This window comes from Lithobates pipiens, unplaced genomic scaffold, assembly GCF_037356315.1.
Source record: "Lithobates pipiens isolate NorthernLeopardFrog02 unplaced genomic scaffold, aLitPip1_a1.2 Scaffold_10, whole genome shotgun sequence".
Lineage (NCBI taxonomy): Eukaryota > Metazoa > Chordata > Amphibia > Anura > Ranidae > Lithobates > Lithobates pipiens.
Window position 1 is genome coordinate 222,330,015 of NW_027507686.1, and position 21,743 is coordinate 222,351,757.

General features: G+C 44.3%; 1 protein-coding gene across 3 annotated transcripts in view; it reads right to left on the minus strand.

Moving 5' to 3' along the window:
• Positions 1–2,830: 2,830 nt before the first annotated feature.
• MAPK8IP1 (mitogen-activated protein kinase 8 interacting protein 1) overlaps positions 2,831–21,743 on the minus strand; it is a 172,114-nt gene continuing 153,201 nt past the window's right edge. For all 3 annotated transcript variants that reach the window (XM_077461915.1, XM_077461906.1, XM_077461923.1), the window contains exons 8-12: positions 21,326–21,432; positions 21,086–21,205; positions 15,817–15,887; positions 15,631–15,729; positions 2,831–8,123 (exon numbers count right to left, since the gene is read on the minus strand). In XM_077461915.1, coding sequence (XP_077318041.1) covers positions 8,051–8,123; positions 15,631–15,729; positions 15,817–15,887; positions 21,086–21,205; positions 21,326–21,432 — 470 coding nt within the window. In that variant the 3' untranslated portion in view covers positions 2,831–8,050. The remainder of the gene's footprint in view (positions 8,124–15,630; positions 15,730–15,816; positions 15,888–21,085; positions 21,206–21,325; positions 21,433–21,743) is intronic.

The window sequence follows — 21,743 nt, forward strand, 5'->3', positions numbered from 1 at the left end:
AATTCTTTGAACTTTCAACCGTCAAGAACACGGTGATGTACAACACTACGGCAAGCCGAGAAAATTAAATTCAATGATTCAGAGCGTTTGTCAAATTGTTTACGAGCATGCGTAGGAATTGGTACAGACGATCAGAATTTCCGATTGAAAAACAGACAACCTACTCTCGATCTTTTGCTGGCAGGAATTCTGCCAGCAAAAGTCTGATGGAGCATAAACATGGTCGGAATATCCAACCAAAAGCTCTCATCCAACTTTTGCTGGCGGAATTTCCGATCGTGTGTACGGGGCATAACATGGAGAGGTGTTTTTAAGCTGCAAAAAAACGCTCATAAAAGCGGCTGTAAAAATGGCTGTGGGCATGAGGCCTAAGGGTTTAGTTCTGCTTTAACCACTTCCCGACCAGCGCACGACGATGTACGTCGACAGAATGGCACGGGCAGGCATATTGGCGTACATGTACGTCCAATATTCGTTGCCGCCGTGCCATCGGGAGCGCGCCGCCGGCGGCGCGCTCCCGCGCTGGTCGGGACCCCCGTGAGTCCGGTCGCGGGACCCGCGGACTCGATCGCCGCGGGCATCCCCACAATCGTCTCACGGAGCGGCCGAATGGAGGAAATGCTGTATAAACAACATTTTCCCATTCTGCCTAGCAACTAGTGATGCTGATCTCTGCTCCATGTGATTGGAGCAGAGATCAGTGTACACTAAATGAAAGCCCAACCCCCCCCACAGTTAGTAACACACCCCTAGGAACACTTAACCCCTACACTGCCACCCACAGGTTAACCCTTTCACTGCCAGTGTCATTTACACAGGAATCACTGCATTTATATAGCAGTGATTACTGTATAAATGACAATGGTCCCAAAAATGTGTCAAAAATGTCCGATGGGTCCCCGACAATGTCGCAGTCACAATAAAAATCGCAGATCGCCGCCATTACTAGTAAAAAAAAAAATAATAAAAAATTATTAATAAAAATGCTATAAAACTATCCCTATTTTGTAAACGCTATAACTTTTGCGCAAACCAATCAATAATCGCTTATTGCGATTTTTTTTACCAAAAATATATAGAAGAATACGTATCGGCCTAAATTGAGGGAAAAAATGTTTTTTTATATATTTTTGGGGGATATTTATTATAACAAAAAGTAAAAAATAATGCGTTTTTTTCAAAATTGTCGCTCTATTTTTGTTTATAGCGCAAAAAATAAAAACCGCAGGGGTGATCAAATACCACCAAAAGAAAGCTCTATTTGTGGGAAAAAAAGGACGTCAATTTTGTTTGGGAGCCGCGTCGCACGACCGCGCAATTGTCAGTTAAAGCGACGCAGTGCCGAATCGCAAAAAGTGGTCTGGTCTTTGACCAGCAAATTGGTCCGGTCTGAAAGTGGTTAAAGTATAAGCTGACACTGAAAAAAAAAATAAGTTTTTTTTGTATCATGAAGAGATATTTAAAAAATATATTTTAAATGACCATGTTATTTTATTTATCTAATTAAGCCTGCTTCTTTTTTTCCCTTTCTCTCACTTCTAGTACAGCTATGGCCTTTCATGATTATAGTTAAAGTGTACCTGTCATTTGTAAAAAGGCAGCCATGTAAGATCACTTTTGAATATGGCACGTGGGGGGGTTGGGGGACATCACACATACCAATATATCTCACTTTGATACAATATATATTTATTCTGCAATATTTATTACCCTTAGGCTCAGGCTGCATGGGTGAATAAATCTCTCTGCTTCCGGTGGCCTTCCTGCAGCTTCCTTTGTAAGATTTGGATGTTGAAATCCATTCTGATGCTAATGAAATAACCACCGACAAGCAGTTCAATCTCTGAGCAATCTCTGCTGCATACTTGCTGGTAGAACTAAAATAGATTTTATAGTCCGAGGGGGGTATTCAATAAAGCTGCTGCACCACTTTTCTGCCGTTAATCCCTCTTCTAAATGCATTGCACCGAATTCACGAAGCATCTGCAACACTTCTGGTTCTGACAGCGACTCCTGCGACAAATTCCAGTGGTTGTGACATTTTTACGTTGTAGCGCAACGCCGGCACCAAATTCTAAATAAAATACCAACAGTTTGTATCTTACAAAAGTGGAGCTAATTAAAGTGGTAGTAAACACTGAATTTTTGTTTTAACCTACAGGTAAGCTTATAATAAATGAATATCTCCTAAAAATGACCGTGTAAGAGATATTCTAGGTGATGTCACCAGCGCATGCACGCTGAAGGCATGGCACACCCACGCTGTTCATTCAGAGCTCTGTGCCGCAGCCGTGACACCTGCGAGCATGCATGGGAGGGACGTCCTCGCAGCTCGGCCCTTCAAGAGACCGCAGCCCTCGAACCCGGAAGTCCATATGAAGATGGAAGCCTCTGCCGTGGTAACAGTGTGCCGCCATTGGGCTTAGTTTCAAGGTGATTTATTCATAATGTGCTAGTATGCAATGCATACTACCACTTTATTTGCCTTTTACCTTGTTGGGTCTGTTTTTGTTTTTTTTTGTAACCTTTACTACCACTTTAAGACCAACTCGCATTTGGTGTACAGAGAGAGGCGCAGACAGATTTTGCAAAAGTGGCTCAGTATGTGCCAAATTCAAGTACAAGTTCTAGACGGGTAGATGAATTTGGCACATTCTGCACCACTTTTAGAACGCACGTGAACCACTTTCACAAAATCTGTCTGCGCCAGTCTTATGAATTTCAGGAAGGGTGGCATATTTTCATACATAGGTTAACGGTTTTATTGAAGATCTACTGTATATTGGCAGCAATAAAGGAAAACTGATTGAATGCAATGAACAACAGGAACTTTTCTTTTGCACACTTTATTAGGTCCATAAAGATGTATGATTGGATGATCTGTCTGGGTTGCCCATAGCAACCAGAATCTTCCTTCACTCTACAAACATGAATGGAAAAACCAGATTGGTTACAATGCTTGACACAATTTTGCCTTCAGAAATCATCGGTCATGAGAACTGAGGTGGGGGATCTACCAGATGCTTATGATCTATGGGCGACGGCAGTGCAGTTTGTTGGGGGGGGGGGGAACAATCCAGACCCCCCCTTCATTTTTTAAGCTTTATGCCAAGCAACCTCAGAGGTAATTAAGAAGCTACCCTTGCAGTGGGGCTCCCCCCATCACTACCAGGGCTAAATGCTTATTTTGGCTAGGGTACCATTAATAGGCATGTGTACTTACCTTATCCATCACCCTACCACCCCCTCCCAGAGCCACCATTCTCTTTTCCCTTACAATGCGCCTAGTTGTGGGTGTGCTCTTGGTGCCCTCTCTTACAATACAAGACTGATGGCCCGCCATTGTATATGATCATTAGAGTGGGACCGACTACGCCTTTGAGGAAGCGGTTGCATGGAGAGGAGGAGCCTACAGGAGTGATGGATAAGTAAAAAGTGCTATTTCAAGTTCCTCTAGGCAAAAACAAGCATTTAACCCTTGCAGTATGAGAGGGGAGCCTCACTGCAAGGTTGGTTTTTAATTATTCCATGATTCAGCCTTAAGAACAACTAAAATCCCATCAAAGCTGTTTGTTGGTTTCAGATAGAATGGGGAAGGATAAGAACCTCTGTTGAGTTTTATTGTTGTCTGTAGCCTCGTTATAGTGCCCATTAAAACCATACACAATGCAAATGGTTATTGTGCATATAGGTGCACTGTGTTACAGCAGCCCATTGATCTTGAATAGGCTGTCGTGCAGGTACATTACCTGCTACTATAAGGCTTCTTTCACATTAGCGGCACTGCTTACTGCCATCAGAAAAGCAATCTGTGGTTGATCGCTTTTCAGAGGGTGGTATAACAGTGGCTGACTGGCATTCAGGAGGTGCTACTACCTCTGACTGAACACCTTTTTTTTTTTACTTTTATCTTTCCATTGGGGGCTGTGCCGCAACTGTAAGCCAGGCACTTGGCTTGCTGTTGCAGTACGGAACCATTGGACTCAATGGGCAAGTTTGACAGGCGGAGCCAACTTTTCCCACTTTATTTAAAAAAATATATATACTGTTTTAATTACTGTTTGTTTCTCCATGCTGTATCGAATCCTATTATATTGACAGATATCAGGTATAACAGGAAGTGACGTGTTACTGTGCAGCATTGCCATTCATTTTGAATGGCACCCAACACATTATAGCAATACACCTGCATTGCAGCATCTCATGATTGCACATAGTAGTACGTTGTAGTGAGTTGCATTAACAAAGAGGGTCACATTTGATTTTCAGCACGTTCATTATAATGAGATGCTTTATTGCAGTGCACATTAATGTGCAACATAAAGCGTGTTGACACACCCAACAGATGTGAATTAACCCTTAAACAGGGATAGTGACTGCAATAAAAACCTGAAAGATGTTCTAAACCTTTCTCATTCTATCCAAAAACTTGTATAATGCTTTGGCTTTTAATAAACATGTTTTAAATATGATATTCAAGGTGCATAACCATCGCTGTCCTACAACTGGAGCTCAGATACCTCAAGTACACATGGGGACCATATGTCTCCATAGGCATTCATGCCATCGTGGACCTCAGTAGCACCACAGATGCATCTGAATCTGTTTTTGAGGCAGTGTTCAGGGCTGTACGAAGGTGAATACATTATGTGCTTCTTCAAAAGAATGAGATACTGTTTGGAAATGACACCATGGTAAAGGTGATGTTCTTAGTGAAAGTATCCTGCAGTACTTTTTTTACTTCTACATAAAGACACATTTGTAGTCTACATTTAGAGGACTTTTCATTTTTCACTGGAAACAAAGAGAACCAAAGCAAGCTATTTTGTGGACGAGATGCATATTGGTGTTTCTTTGACAGTTGGGTTTGGAGAACACTTGCAATGGCTGACACTTTGTGCACACCTTGGTGGTCTTATCCCTCTTTTATTATGTATGGTATAATATAAACTTCACCACATTTACATGCTAAAGGTGCCCATAATTGGACTAGTCTTGATAATCAATGAGTCTGATTTGAGTTTATATTCTGGTGATTGGGAGAAGACTGGCTTGTGTAAAGGCTCCCTAGGGGTATTTTTGAGCACACTGCTTAAAAGAGAAGTTATGGAATATTTCGGCACCACTGATTTCCTTGTCCATGTTGGCCTGTCCATTGGCCTAGTCAAGCAATGTGTGTCCAGGGCCCAAGGGCATCAGCAATGCAATTAAGGATGGGCAGGTGACATTACCCATCATTGCCATTGAAATGTGGGGGTATAGATGGGGAATATCTGCCCATTCTTGTTGCCATTGGACACCATGACTTTCAAACCAGTGGACTATGAAGAGCAAAGCTGTAGTCTTCATCTCTAACTCCTCACCATTAAAGGATGAAGTATTAGGGCCAATTGGAATAGGCATCCCTAATGCCTCACCATTGAAGGATGAAGGCCCATTGACATGGGTATTAGACATTTGCGGTTTGTTTAGTTGGGAATTAATATTCTGACACATTTTTCAGTATTCAGAGATTTGTATATATCCGAATACCCGAATTACAATTTAAACAAATTTTACCGAATGCTCCGAATAGCAAAACCAAATTCATCCGATTTTGGAAATTCGGACTGAAATTTGAATAGATTTTTACATTAACCTCCAGTCGAATTCTAACTGTACACATATTGCTGAAATCAAAGACTGTGTGTACCATTTTGAAATAATGCTGTTTTTGTTAAGCCAAAAGTGATTTAAAGAGTCATTGTAATCATTTGATGAATATTTTTCTTTTGTTTGTTCACTTTGCCACATTCGAATCCAGAAAAATAAATAAAAATCTAAAGTTTTCGAATTGACGATTCAAAATGTATCAATTCAAACGTTTCGAATCTAAAAAAAAATTGGTACATTTGAAGAAGATTCTAAAAAAGACTAAACAAATTCCGAATACGAATCCCTAATACAAATCGAACGAATCAACCGAATTTAACAAAACAAAATAACTAGATTCACCATTGAAGAATGAGGGCCCATTGACACAGGTATCCCTAACTCCTCACCATTGAAGTATGAGGGCCCATTGGCTTAGGTATACTTAACTCCTCACCATTTAAAGGATGAAGTATGAAAGCCCATTGCAATAGGCATCCCTAAGGCCACACCATTAAATTATAAAGGCTCATTGACATAGGTATCCCTAACTCCTCACCGTTAAAAGATGAAGGATGAGGGCCCATTGACATAGGTATCCCTAACTCCTCACCATTGAAGGATGAGGGCCCATTGACATGGGTATCCCCAACTCCTCACCATTGAAGGATGAGGGCCCATTGACATAGGTATCCCTAACTCCTCACCATTGAAGGATGAAGGCCCCTTGACATAAGCATTCTTAACTCCTCATTGATGAAGGATGCGGGCCCATTGACATACAGTAGGTATCCCTAACTCCTCACCGATGAAGGATGAGGGCCCATTGACATAGGTATCCCTAATTCCTCACCATTGAAGGATGAAGGCCCATTGACATAGGTATACTTAACTCCTCACCATTGAAGGATGAAGGGCCCTTGGCATAAGCATCCCTAACTCCTCGTTGATGAAGGCTGACGGCCCATTGACACACATATTTAACAGAAGGTTGGAGATACTCGCTATGGGCCCCTTCATAAGTCATAAGCTACCTTATCAAGTCATGTTTGCACAGATTGTAAAACTGGGCTATTTATTGACACGTTAAGCTTCATTTTTATAAACAAGCACCAAGGAATAAAGGTCTTATTCACTAAACATTCACTGGGGGTGAAAAAATCTCTAATTTAAAGGTCAACTCTGGGAAAGCTAAAAGTCCCCCCTTGCAGTAGTGGCTATGCCCACAATGCTAGGTTAACTGATCATATCGGTCACACTAAACTCCAGCATTGGTTTGTCCCCTGGCATCCTCACATCCAGTGCAGGGCTATGAGCCCAGAATTGGTCTTGATGATGTCAAAGGACCTTAGGGCACTGGAGTGTAGTGGAGAAGAGGCTGCAGGGACCAGTCTAGAAGAGTAGAGGAGTCTGCAGGAATGGAGGATTGGAAAATAAAAGTGCTTTGCCCGTCCCCTAGAGAGAAGTGAGCAGTTAACCCTTGCAGCACAGGTGCAGCCCCACTCAATGGGAGGACTTTTAGCTTTCATGGAGTTCAGCTTTAAAACATATGCACTGAAATGGTTCACCTGCAGTGAACGCTTGGTGAATGTCAAATTCGCAACTTTATAAATTTGCCCCACAGTGTGTGAAGAAGAAAATGCGTTGCTCCAAGCAAACAATCATTGATCTTTAAGTCTCCTCTAGACCCATAAAAGAATCTGGTAGGTAAGAGCAAGAAAACATTGTTTCATATACTTGGCCCTAAGGTTCAATGTGGCTCTTGCCCGTACTGACCAAATGCCCACTGTGGGGCAACTTAAACAATGAAAGCTTACCAGATTGGTTGCTATGGACTATAACACTATATCTGCTTCCCTGTAGTTTCTATAATAGAGCCTCACTACCTCTGCCGCACTTTCCACATACACCATCACCATGCCTGTTTCACTATGCATGTAATGCAGCAACACGCTCTCTGTTACTAATATACAGTTTAATGCACGCAATCGTTTGCTAGCCCTCTCTTTTTAAATAAATACTATATTTCTCCATACACAGTGTCTTAGTACAGTCTGTTGGCCTACAAAGCCAGCGCGCTTTCTGCCACTCCCCTTGCTCATTCCGTTGGTTTCTTCCTCTTCTTACGTTTTGCACATGCTGGGACATTCCACCTGCAGTACACGGGGGGAGTGCGTTAGTCCACTTGCACCCTCTGATCCTTGATTATGTAGAAGTGGGTTAAGGGCAAGTCCAAGAAGGGAGAAGGTTATTGGGGGAAGTTATATGGAGGAACCACCCATGATCACCTTGGCTGACATTCACACAACCGCTCCTCAAGTTCCTTGGGACTGAGACGAGAGCAGGCCTCTAGCCTATCGCTCATCTCGAAGTTCGGCAGCTTCCTGCTTACATTTAGTCCATGCACAGAAATCCATGGCTACTCCAGATATATATCTTCTGTGGGACATGTGTAGTCCACAAACTCTTTGTAAAACTGTTGGAAGGCTCTCCTGAAAGAGAGAAGACTACTATTAGTAAGTTGCAGACAGAGGTACCAGTGTGTGAAAAGAACTAGAAAGAGATCCTCATGTTCATCATGTCAAGAATGAGACAACCACAATAGTATCCTAATGTTGGACCCTGGGATAAGAAAGTAGGCTAACTGCTATAGGCCTCATGCATATGGCCGCAAAAGGGTCTGCAGCATGCATGGAGCATAAATAGCAATACATAGTTATACATTGCTCCTTCTAGAGCTGCTGTTAGAAACCACCAGGCCCCATACAGCCAACCTGACAGGGCCCCCCCCCCCCCCCCCGAAAAAAAAAAAAAACAGTTTACTGTGCTTCAGTTATGAATGCACCGATCACTCATTGTGTTCATTCAGGAAAGAAAGGGGCTGAATGGCTCCCAGAGCTTCCTGATGATGGCCCACTGATTGGCTGAAATGCTGATTGGCTGAAACATGTCGAAGCATTACAGAGTCACCATGACACTCTTCCGCCCAAGCGAATACTGGGGATCTAGCAGAACCGCTGCAAGATTGTGGGGCCGATTTCCCCTAAAAAAATATTACCTGCTACACACGCCGGGTGCCAGGGTGTTAAGGCACCATAACATGTGAGTGCTATTTTAATATTGTTTTTAACAAAATAAAGCTTTGGAATGATATTTGCACAATGAGGATTCTTTCTGGTTTATCTATCTGTATGAGGCATCACACTGCATGAGACGCCAGCACCGGATCTCTACAGGGGTATCCCCACACGCGTGAACAACCATACTAGAGATAGTTGGTCAACTCTTGGGGGTGAGTTTACATCTATGTGGGACACCCAAGTCTGAGCACATTAGAGCACAGATATATCAATACTGAGTACGAGCAACTTTATATCCCTTTATATTGTGACTGTTACATATTTATGTGTATATACCTGTTATGACCAAGCGCATGGACTGTTTTTAGAGATTCATCATTGCCTTTGGCTATTTTTTTACTGCAGGTGGTTTAAAATTGTGCCTTTCATTATTTCTGTTGGCGCTTGTTTTTTTTTTTATTATTATCACATTTAATGATTGGTAAGCTGCAATATATTTAATTTTTGGTTTGGAGTTTAATCACTTGCCCCCTGGAAAGTTTTACCCCTTAATGACCAGGCCATTTTTTGCGATACAGAATTGCGTTACTTTAACTCAGGGACGGACTGACAACTCATGGGGCCCCCGGGCAATAGGAGATTATGGGGCCCCCAGGCAATAAGAGATTATGGGGACCCCAGGTAATAGATTATGGGGCCACACAGTATACACACAGGCACACAATATACACACACACACAGTATACACACACAGAATACACATACACACACTGAAAAGGTACTGGAGAGGTGGGGCAGCTATAATCTTGGGATTTAAAAAAAAACACAGATTTTTACATACTGTCCCTGGTTTTATTGAGGCTTAGTGGCATGGGGCCCTTTAGGCAGTGCCCGAGTGCCAGAATAGTCAGTCCGCCCCTGCTTTAACTGACAGTTGCGCAGTCATTTTACCATATATATATATATATATATATATATATATATATATATATATACACACACACACACACACGTGATCCAGTGCCCAGTAGAACTGTTATAGGGCGCTCGCTAAATAGTTAAAAAAAAAATTAAATAAAAAACATCATAAAAGGGTTTTGCACAGAGCAGCCCTGATCCTCCACTTCTGGGGTCCCCTGCCAGCGATCCTGCCCCCCCCCCCCCCCCCCCCCCGCCGCCGAGTGCCCCCATAGAAAGCCGTTTACTATGGAGTTACTTGTGCGGGATTGATCCTGAGCCATACTCTGTGCGCTCATTAACACACAAGAGTGTGGCTCAGCCCCACCCATTGGCTCCTGCTGCTGTTTCTGAGCCCTTGAGGAGGTAGAGAGCCACTGTTCCCATGCACAGTGCTGGACGAAGATGAGGTTCAGATAAGTATAAGGGGCAGAGCAGCACACACATTATTTTTTACCTTAATGCAGAGAATGCATTAAGGTAAAAAACTTTCAGCCTTCAGAACTACTTTAACCACTTCACGGCCGCCCGCTCTAGATATACCATGGCAGGGCGGCCATTGTGTGCCAAATCATATACCTAATACGTGATCTGCGCCCTGAGCCCACCCACCTGTGTGACAATAGCAAATGAATATATTTGCTATTGTCTTCCTGCTTCTCCTCCTGGCCAATCAGGAAACGGGTCTTAAGACCCGATTGGCCAAGAGGAGAAGTGACCGTATTGGCTGGGTGCAGAGGGGAAGCTGCAAAAGCTCTCTGCGGCCTCAATGGGGTAAGTGCAGGGCTGATGGACGGATGGGGGGTGGGCTTTGACTGAGCGAATGACTGATTGACTGTCCGACCGAACAAATGGGGGGAGGGGGTGTTTTGTGTGCTGCCCCCAAAAAATTAGAGCACCAGGCACCACTGATTGATCCTGTGTTCCAGGGACACGGATCTATGCCTTCCCTAAGTAAAAGCACCTCCCACACAGTACACAAGCACTGACTAGGAACACGTTTAACCCTTTGATTGCCCCTTATGTTAACCCCTTCCCAGCCAGTGTCATTAGTACAGTGACAGTGCATATTTTTAGCACTGATCACTGTATCAGTGTCCCTGGTTTCCATAAAGTGTCAAAAGTGTCAGTTAAGTGTCCAATTTGTCTGCAGCAATATCGCACTCCTGCTATAAGTCACTGATCAACGCCATTACTAGTAAAAAAAAAAAAAAAATTAAATGAATAAATAAAAATATCCCATAGGCCTGTAGATGCGATAACTTTTGCGCAAACCAATCAATAGACACTTATTGTGAATTTTTTTACCAAAAATATGTAGCAGAGTACACATTGGTCTAAATTGATGAAGAAATTAGATTTTTTTCCATTTTTAAACAAATATAGCCAAAAGAAAGCTCTATTTGTGGGGAAAAAATGACATACATTTTATTTGGGTACACTGTAGCACGATTGTGCAATTGTCAGTTAACTGCTATAGTTGAATGACGGCTACAGCGCGGACCTACTTTGGCAGAAGTACGTCTTTTGACGTCCTCCTGCGCCCGAGCGGCCCGCGGACCCCCTTCAGGGCATGCGTGGCGCGCTCTGTGACCAGCGCATCTATGATCCCGAGTCTTGATCCTGAACCCTTTCTAATGACAGCTGATCATGTGATGTAAACAGAGCCGGCAATTGGCTATTTTTTCTCAGTGTGCGGATAAAAAAAAAAAAAAAGGTGATCACTAGCAGCTCTCAGAGGAACACCGGCGCTGATCTAGGAGAGCTCCCACTGGCTCATCTGTGCTCCCCTGTGCAACCTGCCAGTGCCACCTACCACTGCACAACAGTACCGCCTACCAGTTCCCACCAGCGCCACCTATCAGTGTCACCAATCAGTGCTGCCCATCAGTGTCACCTACCAGTGCCATGTATCAGTGGTACCTATCAGTAACACCTATCCATGCCACCCATCAGGGCCATCTTATCAATGCCGCCTTATCTGTGCCCATCAGTACCGCCTTATCTGTTCCCATCAGTACCGCCTTATCTGTCCTCATCTGTGATGCCTTATCTGTGCCTATCAGTGCCCACCAGTGTCCCTCATCAGCGCATATCAATTAACCACTTAACGACCGCCGCATGCCATTGTACGTCATCACAATGGCATGTACAGGCACAAGCACGTACATGTACGTGCTTGCCTTCCAGTGGGTGGGGGGTCCGATCGGACCCCCTCCCGCTGGATGCGGCGGTCAGGTTCGCTTCAGGAGCGATCCGGGATGAGGGGATGGGCGTTGGTTTCTGGCCATCCCCTCTCGATCGCTCCTGGCGAATGAGAAGCTTCCTCCCACTGTGTATTGTATACACAGGCAGGGAGGAAGTGATGTCATTCTCCTCGGGGCAGTCTTATTGACCGGACTACGAGGAGAGGACAGAGTAAGTCTGCACCAAACACTACACTGACACTAACTAACACACAGGCACACAAACCCCCCCGATCGCCCCCCGATGTCCTCTCGCCCCCCCCCCCCCCCCCCAGTAACAGTGTCACTGATTGCAGTGATCATTTATTTACTGATCACTGCATTCAGTGTCAGTTGTAAAAGTAAAAAGTGTCAGGGCAGCTAGTGTTAGGTCCAGGGTAGCCCCCTACCACCCCCCAATAAAGATTTAACCCCCTGATTGCCCTTAGAGTTAACCCTTTCACCCCCTTTTGCCAGTGTCACTAAGCGATCATTTTTCTGATCGCTGCATTAGTATCGCTAGTGTCGCTAGGTAGCTAGTTATTTTTTTAGGTTCACGCCAGGTTTTTATAGCGCTAGGTACCCAGATATACTACCCAATAACGTTTTTAACCCCCTGATTGCCCCTAGTTAACCCTTTCACCCCCTTTTGCCAGTGTCACTAAGCGATCATTTTTCTGATCGCTGCATTAGTGTCGCTAGTGTCGCTAGGTAGCTAGTTATTTTTTTAGGTTCACCGCCAGGTTTTTATAGCGCTAGGTACCCCGATATACTACCCAATAACGGTTTTAACCCCCTGATTGCCCCTAGTTAACCCTTTCACCCCCTTTTGCCAGTGTCACTAAGCGATCATTTTTCTGATCGCTGCATTAGTGTCGCTAGTGTCGCTAGGTAGCTAGTTATTTTTTTAGGTTCACCGCCAGGTTTTTATAGCGCTAGGTACCCCGATATACTACCCAATAATGGTTTTAACCCCCTGATTGCCCCTAGTTAACCCTTTCACCAGCGATCATCGTATAAGTGTCACTGGTGACGCTGGTTAGCCAGTTAGTTATTTAGGTTCCCCGTCAGGTTTTTATATAGCGCCAGGGACCCCCATATACTACCTAATAAAAATTTGAACCCCCTGATTGCCCCTAGTTAACCCTTTCACCAGTGATCACCGTATAAGTGTTACGGGTGACTCTGGTTAGTTAGTTTGCTTTTTATAGCATCAGGGCACCCACCATTTATTACCCAATAAAGGTTTAACCCCCTGATCACCCGGCGGGTGATATCAATTAGGTTTTAGGGTCAGGGTCTGCGTTGCCCCAGGCAGCGCTAGGTTAGTGCCAGTACCGCTAACACCCACATGCAAAGCATACACCTCCTGTAGTGGTATAGAATCTGAACAGATCAATATCTGATCAGATCTATACAAGCGTCCCCAGCAGTTTAGGGTTCCAAAAAAACGCATTGTTAGCGGGATCAGCCCAGATACCTGCTAGCACCTGCGTTTTGCCCCTTCGCCCAGTCCACCCAAGTGCAGTATCGATCGATCACTGTCACTTACAAAACACTAAACACATAACTACAGCCATCACAGAGTCAGGCCTGATCCCTGCGATCGCTAACAGTTTTTTTTGGTAGCGTTTTACATTTAAATCCGGAAGGCAGTGCTTGGTTTTCGGGGTCGCGTACGTGGCTAGGCTCCCAAAAAGTCCCCCACATGTGGTATCCTCGTACTCGGAAGAAGCAGCAGAATTTATTTTGGGGTGTAATTTGACTTATGCCTATAGCATGTGTGAGCAATATATCATTTAGTGACAACTTTGTGCAAAAAAAAAAAAAAAAATGTTAATATTCCTGCAACTTGTGGCAAAATATAAAATATTTCATGGACTCAACATGCCCCTCAGAAATTTCTTTGGGGTGTCTACTTTCCAAAATGGAGTCATTTGGGGGGGGGGGGGGGTTTTGTGTTATTTTGGCATTTTATGGCCTTCGAAACTGTGATAGGTAGTGAGGAGTGAAATCAAAAATTTGCACCCTTAGAAATCCTGAAGGCACTGATTGGTTTTCGGGGTGCCGTACGCGGCTAGACTCCCAAAAAGTCCCACATATGTGGTATACCCGTACTCGGGAGAAGCAGCAGAATATATTTTGGGGTGCAATTCCACATATAACTATGGCATGTGTGAGCAATATATCATTTAGTGACAACTTTTTGTAAACTTTTTTTTTTTTTTGTGTGTCATTATTCAATCACTTGGAACAAAAAAAAAAATATTCAATGGGCTCAACATGCCTCTCAGAAATTTCCTTGGGGTGTCTACTTTCCAAAATGGGGTCATTTGGGGGGGGGGGGGGGTTGTACTGCCCTGCCATTTTAGCACCTCAAGAAATGAGATAGGCCGTCATAAATTAAAAGCTGTGTAAATTCCAGAAAATGTACTCTAGTTTGTAGACGCTATAACTTTTGCGCAAACCAAAAAATATACGCTTATTGACATTTTTTTTTACTAAAGACATGTGGCTGAATACATTTTGCCCTAAATGTATGACTAAAATTGAGTTTATTCGATTTTTCTTATAACAAAAAGTAGAAAATATATTTTTTTCTCAAAATTTTTCATTTATATCGCAAAAAATAAAAATCACAGAGGCAATCAAATACCACTAAAAGAAAGCTCTATTTGTGGGAAGAAAAGGACACAAATTTCGTTTGGGTACAACATTGCATGACCGCACAATTACCAGTTAAAGCAGCGCAGTGCGAAATTGTAAAAAGACCTCTGGTCCTTAGGCTGTTAATTGGTCCGGGGCTGAAGTGGTTAAAGAGGGATTCCACCAAAAAAAAAATTATTAAAAGCCAGCAGCTATAAATACTACAGCTGCTGACTTTTAATAAATGGACACTCACCTGTCCCGGGTTCCAGCGATGCCGGCAGCCGAGGCCGATCGATCGCTCGGCTGCTGTCGCCACCATTCTAGGTGAGGGAATCAGGAAGTGAAGCGAATCGGCTTCACTTCCTGGTTCCCTACTGCGCATGCGCGAGCCGCGCCGCGCAATAGGAAATCTCCGCGCTGTCACTGGGACCCGTGTCACTGGGACCCAGCAGACAGCGCGGCAGGGCAGGAAATGGCGTAGACTCCCACGGGAGTCTATGCCCGGAAGTGGGTGTAAATACCTGTCTTTGACAGGTATCTCCACCCCCTCCCCCCTGAAAGGTGTGACACCGGAGGGGGGGGGAGGGATCCGATCAGCGGAGGTTCCACTTTAGGGTGGAATCCCGCTTTAAGGAGAAAAATTACCTGTTTCCAAAATTATTAAACTATGAAACATGATTTTTTTTTTTAAATGTAAGTTTTTTTGTTTGTTTAGCAAGGAATAAAAACCCCAGTGATTAAATACCACCAAAAGAAATCTCTATTTGTGTGAAAATAATAAAAAAAAATTAATTTGGGTACAGTGTTGTATGACCGCGCAATTGTCATTCAAAGTGTGACAACGCTAAAAGCTGAAAATTGGTCTGGACAGGAAGGGGGTTTAAGTGCCCAATAAGCAAGTGGTTAAAGTAACGCAGTGCTGTATTGTGAAGTGGTTAATACTGCTTTAGGCAAATGTACTCAATTATGATTAATTCCACTAGGGGGCACTCCAGTCTTACCTATTACCTATTTACAGCCCAGCAGCCAGGCTGATGGATGTTTGATGCACAAGTACTCTCTTACCAGACAGCTGCCCAGAGACTTACCCGACAGATTCTGCCAGGGGTTTGGTAGATTCCTCCGAAACAAATACATGACATGCAAACCGATGGTCTGAAGGATGCTTAGTGATGAAGCCAAAATATCTGCAGAGACAAAGGAACAAGTAGATAAAGGTATCATGGCATAAGAGGAACAAGACACTCAAGCAGCGCACGCCACTCATTACTCACTTGCTGTTCTTGGGGTGGTAGCCACAGAAAGAAATATTCTTTAACTGGAAGAAATGGCTGCATGTGTTCACCTGTTGAGGAAACAAAGGACAGCTGCTTAAAATGTTTAACAAAGAAATACGTCATCCCTAAAGCTCAGTGGTGAATCCTCCTTGGTGATCCATGTGGTTCATTTGACTCGCCATGGGTCAGAGATCACATTCCCAACAAGAGTTACTTAAAGTGGAGTTCCTCCAACCGCTGCAAAAGATTAAAAGCCAGCCACATACTGTAGCTGCTGACTCTTAATAACAGGACACTTACCTGTCCTGGACTCCAGTGAGGTCGACACCATAGCCGATGTTTCCATCAGCTGTCAGGTGTGCCATTGCGCCAATTTACGGCTTCACACCGGGTCTTTACTGCGCATGCGCGAGGCACCCGCTGTGCTCTCCTACTGGCTCGGCAGTGGGGGCAGGAAGAGGGAGCAAAGCGGTGACCTCAACGGTCATGACCAAGACTCCCGGAAGTGGGGACAGATACCTGTTAAAGACAGGTATCCACTCCCCCCCGAAAGGGGCCAAATGTGGGGGGAGGGGGGGAGACAAATGAGCGAAAAATCCACTTCTGGGTGAAACTCCGCTTTAGCCGCTTCACAACCACCCACTGTACATATACTGCGGCAGGGCGGGCGCTCTGCACCAGATTCACGTACCTGATCTGACACTTCCAGGTCTGAGGGCACTGTCAGCGGCTCGCTCCTGCTATGATCACACACAGCAGGAGCCCAGCGGCAGGTACCACGGACTCAATGTCTGCTGGCACCCGCTGATTGTACAGTACACAGGCAGAGCGGCAATCTGTCAGTAGAGAAGGCTTTGATTCTGTGTTCCTGCAAAGTAGGGACATGGATCTATGTCTTCCCCTACTAAAAGCACCTCCCATACTGTACACAAGCACTAGTAACTCATTTAAAGCAATATTAAAGTCTTGTTTTTTTATTAAATTAACAAACATGTTATACTTACCTGCTCAGTGCAGTGGTTTTGCACAGAGCAGCCCGGATCCTCCTCTTCTTGGGTCCCACTCCTCCCTGCTGCCGGGTGCGCCCACAGCAAGGAGCTTGCTGTGAGGTCACCCAAGCAGGCGCGCTCTCGACCAGCGGCTTTGTTTGTCCATTCACACACGGAGCCGTGGCTCGGCCCCGCCCCCTCCGTCTCCTGATTGGCTCACTGGCTCTGATCCGCATCAGGAGTGCGAGTCCCCGGAGAGGCAAGGCTCTTGTGGACATTGCTGGATCAAAATGGGGCTCAGGTAAGTATTTGGGGGGGGGGGGGGGCGCTGCACACAGGTTTTTTACCTTCGTAACAAAAGTAAAAAACCTTGAGACTTTACAACTACTTTAACCCTTTGATTGCCTCCTGATGTTAACCCCTTCCCTGCCAGTGTGGTTAGTACAGTGACAGTGCATATATTTTAGCACTAATCACTGTATTAGTGTCACTGATCCCCAAAAAGTGTCAAAAGTGTCAGGTGTCCAATTTGTCCGCTGCAATATCGCAGTCCCACTATAAGTCACTAACCGCCACCATTACTAGTAAAAACAAAATTAATTAATTAATTAAAATATCCCATAGTTTGTAGGACGCTATGACTTTTGCATAAACCAAACAATATACACTAATGCCGCGTATACACGATTAGAAATGCTGCCAGAAAAGACCGATGAGAGCTTTTGGTCGGAAAATGCGACCGTGTGTATGCTCCATCGGACTTTTGCTGGCGGAATTCCTGCCAGCAAAAGATTGAGAGCATGTTCTCTATTTTTCCGACAGAAAAAGTTTCTATCAGAAATGCCATTCGTCTGTATGCAATTCCGATGTGCAAAATTCCGACGCATGCTTGGAAACAATTTGACGCATGCTCGGAAGCATCGAACTTCATTTTCTCAGCTGGTCATAGTGTTGTATGTCACCGAGCTCTTGACGGTCGAAAGTTCAGAGAACTTTTGTGTGACCGTGTGTATGCAAGCCAAGCTGGAGTGGAATTTTTTTTTGATGCGCTTTTGCCACATTTTCAGTGCATTTCAATGTGGAGATGTGTTTTTGGTGCGTTTTTTTTAATGACGGAGTATGGGGCATTATTGGGATTTTTATTACCAACAATATGTAGCAGAATAGACATTCGCCTAAATTGATGAAGACTATTTTTACAGTTTTTTATTGGATGTTTTATAGCAGAAAGTAAAAAATATTGGTTTATTTTTTTCAAAATAGTTTTTTTGTTTATAGAGCAAAAAATAAAAACTGCAGAGGTGATCAAATACCACTAAAAAAAAGCTCTATTTGTGGGAAAAAAGGACATACATTTTATTTGGGTGCAGTGTCGCACAACCCTGCAATTGTCAGTTAAAGTGCCGTATCGCAAAAATGGCCTGGTCGAGAAGGGGGGTAAACCTTCCGAAGGTGAAGTAGCTAAATTCTATGTATGTCTTCACACTGGTCCCTTGCGTTTTCGTTGCAGTGTTAAAAATCCCACTTGCCGCATTTTTGGTGCATATACGGTCCATTAAAAAAAACACACCAAAAACACACCAAAAACACACCTCCCCATTGAAATGCACTGAAAACGTGGCAAAAGCGCATAAAAAAAACCCCATGTTGTGTTCTTGAGTCACGTGACCTATGAAAAACGCACTGTAAACGCGGTAAAATCGTGGCACGGTTGCTGCACTTTTTTTCTATTGGCAAAACACAGATAATCCTATTTTCGCTGATAATTTTTGGTGGCCGATAATTTTTGCATCCCTAATTTTTTTTAAAGCTTTAATAAACCCCAAACCAAAAGTAAAATATATTGCAATTTTACAGGCTCACCAGGTGAAAAAATAAAATACTAAATAAAATAAAAACAAATGCAGCCAGACATTTAGGAATTGGTAAGCTGCAATATAATGCATGTTTTCTTTTAGGTTTAATGCTGCTTTAAATATTTTTCATCATGGTTCAGCAATTTTAACTTGGCAAGTGGTGCTGCTTGCCATACTCACCCATTGAAGTCAACAGGATTGCACCACAAACGGGTAAACACTTGGCATGCAGTGCTGGCATGGTATTTTAGCGTTACATCCTCCTTGAGATTGAAAAAATAAAAACACGGGCATTCAAATGGACAAATTCCACAGTGGCTAAGTGGTTGGCACTTCCACCTAGCAGCACTAGAGTGATCGGTTTGAATACGGACCATGGCACTACCTGCCTGGAGTTTGCATGTTCTTCCTGTACCTGCGTGGATTTCCTCCGGGTACTCTGGTTTCCTCCCACACTCCAAAGACATTCTGATAGCTTAATTGGCTCCTGTCTACATTGGCCTTATTAGTTGTATGTATGAATGTGAGTTATGGACCTTAGATCAGCCTTTCTCAACCTTTTCAACACAGAGGAACCTTTGAAATAGTTCTGCGGTCTCAGGGAACCCCTGCTAAAAATTAGTAATCTACAACTAGGGATGCACCGAATGGGTTTTTTGGTGCCGAAACCGATACCGAAAATGAAAAATACACTAGGCCGAAAACCGAAACCGAAACAGCACCGATACCAAAAATGAACGTTTTTAAAAAATATTTTTATACAGGAGATGGTCAGAGACTGGGGACATGGTACAAGAGGTGGTCAGAGACTGGGGACATGGTACAGGAGGTGGTCAGAGACTGGGGACATGGTACAGGAGGTGGTCAGAGACTGGGGACATGGTACAGGAGGTGGTCAGAGACTGGGGACATGGTAAAGGAGATGGTCAGAGACTGGGGACATGGTACAGGAGGTGGTCAGAGACTGGGGACATGGTACAGGAGGTGGTCAGAGACTGGGGACATGGTACAGGAGGTGGTCAGAGACTGGGGACATGGTACAGGATATGGTCAGAGACTGGGGACATGGTACAGGAGGTGGTCAGAGACTGCAGACATGGTACAAGAGATGGTCAGAGACTGGGGACATGGTACAGGAGGTGGTCAGAGACTGGGGACATGGTACAGGATATGGTCAGAGACTGGGGACATGGTACAGGAGGTGGTCAGAGACTGCAGACATGGTACAAGAGATGGTCAGAGACAGAGAACATGGTACAGGAGGTGGTCAGAGACTGCGGACATGGTACAGGAGATGGTCAGAGACAGAGAACATGGTACGGGTGGTCAGAGACTGGCGACATGGTACAGGAGGTGGTCAGAGACTGGCGACATGGTACAGGAGGTGGTCAGAGACTGGCGACATGATAAAAGAGATAAGTGCAGCCAGTGTTGCCCCCAATGATGCAGCCAGCAATGTCCCCAGTGATGCAGCCAGCGATGCCCCCAGTGATGCAGCCAGCGATGCCCCCCAGTGATGCAGCCAGCGATGCCCCCCAGTGATGCAGCCAGCGATGCCCCCCAGTGATGCAGCCAGCTATGCCATGTGATGTTACCGGCGCTCTATTAAACCAGATGGCGGCGGCTCTCCTGCGCTATACACCCCACATCATGGGCGGCACCAAGGGCGGGCGGGGTTCCGCCCCAGGCCCTGCCCCATTTTCGGCTCAATTATCAGCCGTTTTTTCCTTTCAGCAAATTGCCAAAAAGGGCATTTTCGGCCGATAAGTTTTGGCGGCCGAAATTTCGGTGCATCCCTATCTACAACTCATGATACACGTGTGATGGTCAGTGAGAAGAATGGTCCTTACACTTGTGGTCATTGGGAAGAATTACCTCCTTACAGATAGTTAAAAAGACCAATGGTGTCAGTGGGAACTGAGAGGCAGAAATTGCCCAATGCTTAAGGAACCCCTAGCAACGTCTGGAGGAACCCTAGGGTTCCACGGAACCATGGTTGAGAATCACTGCCTTAGATTGTAAGCTCCTTAAGGGCAGGGACTGATGACAATCTACAATATATATATATATATATGTAAAGTGCTGTATAAATTGATGGTGCTATATAAGTACCTGTAATAAATAATAAGCCCATAGCTCACCTCAGGAGCGAGCAAGACAGGGTGGCTACGTTCCTACGTACAGGGAGACCATGGAGAATGAATGTAGCCATCCTCTAACAGGAAGTCAGGTCACAGAAGAAAAAAAAAAGAATCTGGAGATTTGGAGAAGGCAATAGAAGGTAATTTTTTACTACCAAAAAAAAAAACATTCTAATAATGTATTTTTAATGTCACTTTGGTATACACATTTCCAGATAATCCAACATAAAATCGCAGAATACCACAGGCCAGGTCTCCTGATATGGTTACATTTACTTACCTGGCTGTGATCATGAGGGTCCTCTCCGTGCACTGCAATCTTTAACCCTCGCAGACTGATCTCCAGGATGCAGCTGGAGGGCGGGTTTGACAGCACTGTAAGGCGACGGGACATAGCAATCTAAAAAAAAAGACAACTCAGAATCACTCGAAAAATAGCACCACTCTGAACACTGGAGAGGCCCATTTTCCTTTACTAGGAACTTTGTTCATTTCTAAACCACTTAGATGCAGTACCTACCTTTTGCATGGCGGTGCAAAGAACGTCAGTCCCTTTGTGATATGGTACCTGCACCGAACCGAGGAACTTCACCCAAAACTGATCCACCCAATCAGAGGCTCGTGTTTCTGTACAGAATAAAAGTGAACAGAAAAGGCTGAACATTGGGCTCTCAACCAATACCCTCCATGGCAGGGCGATCCCTGTGTTGTATGAATCTGACTCTAGAAATGTAATGAAATTACTTGGAACCTCTTTATTCTATGGAAGTATCCATCGCGTACTCTAACCATATTATGGGGGAAGGATAAAAATGTGGTGGCAAACCAAAGGTTGGGAATTAAACCACCCCTCATGAACCAAGGTGACCACATCATGGGCTAAATGGTGGCCATTCCTTGCGTTAGTAATATGGACACTGACAGGGAAGTAGATTTTT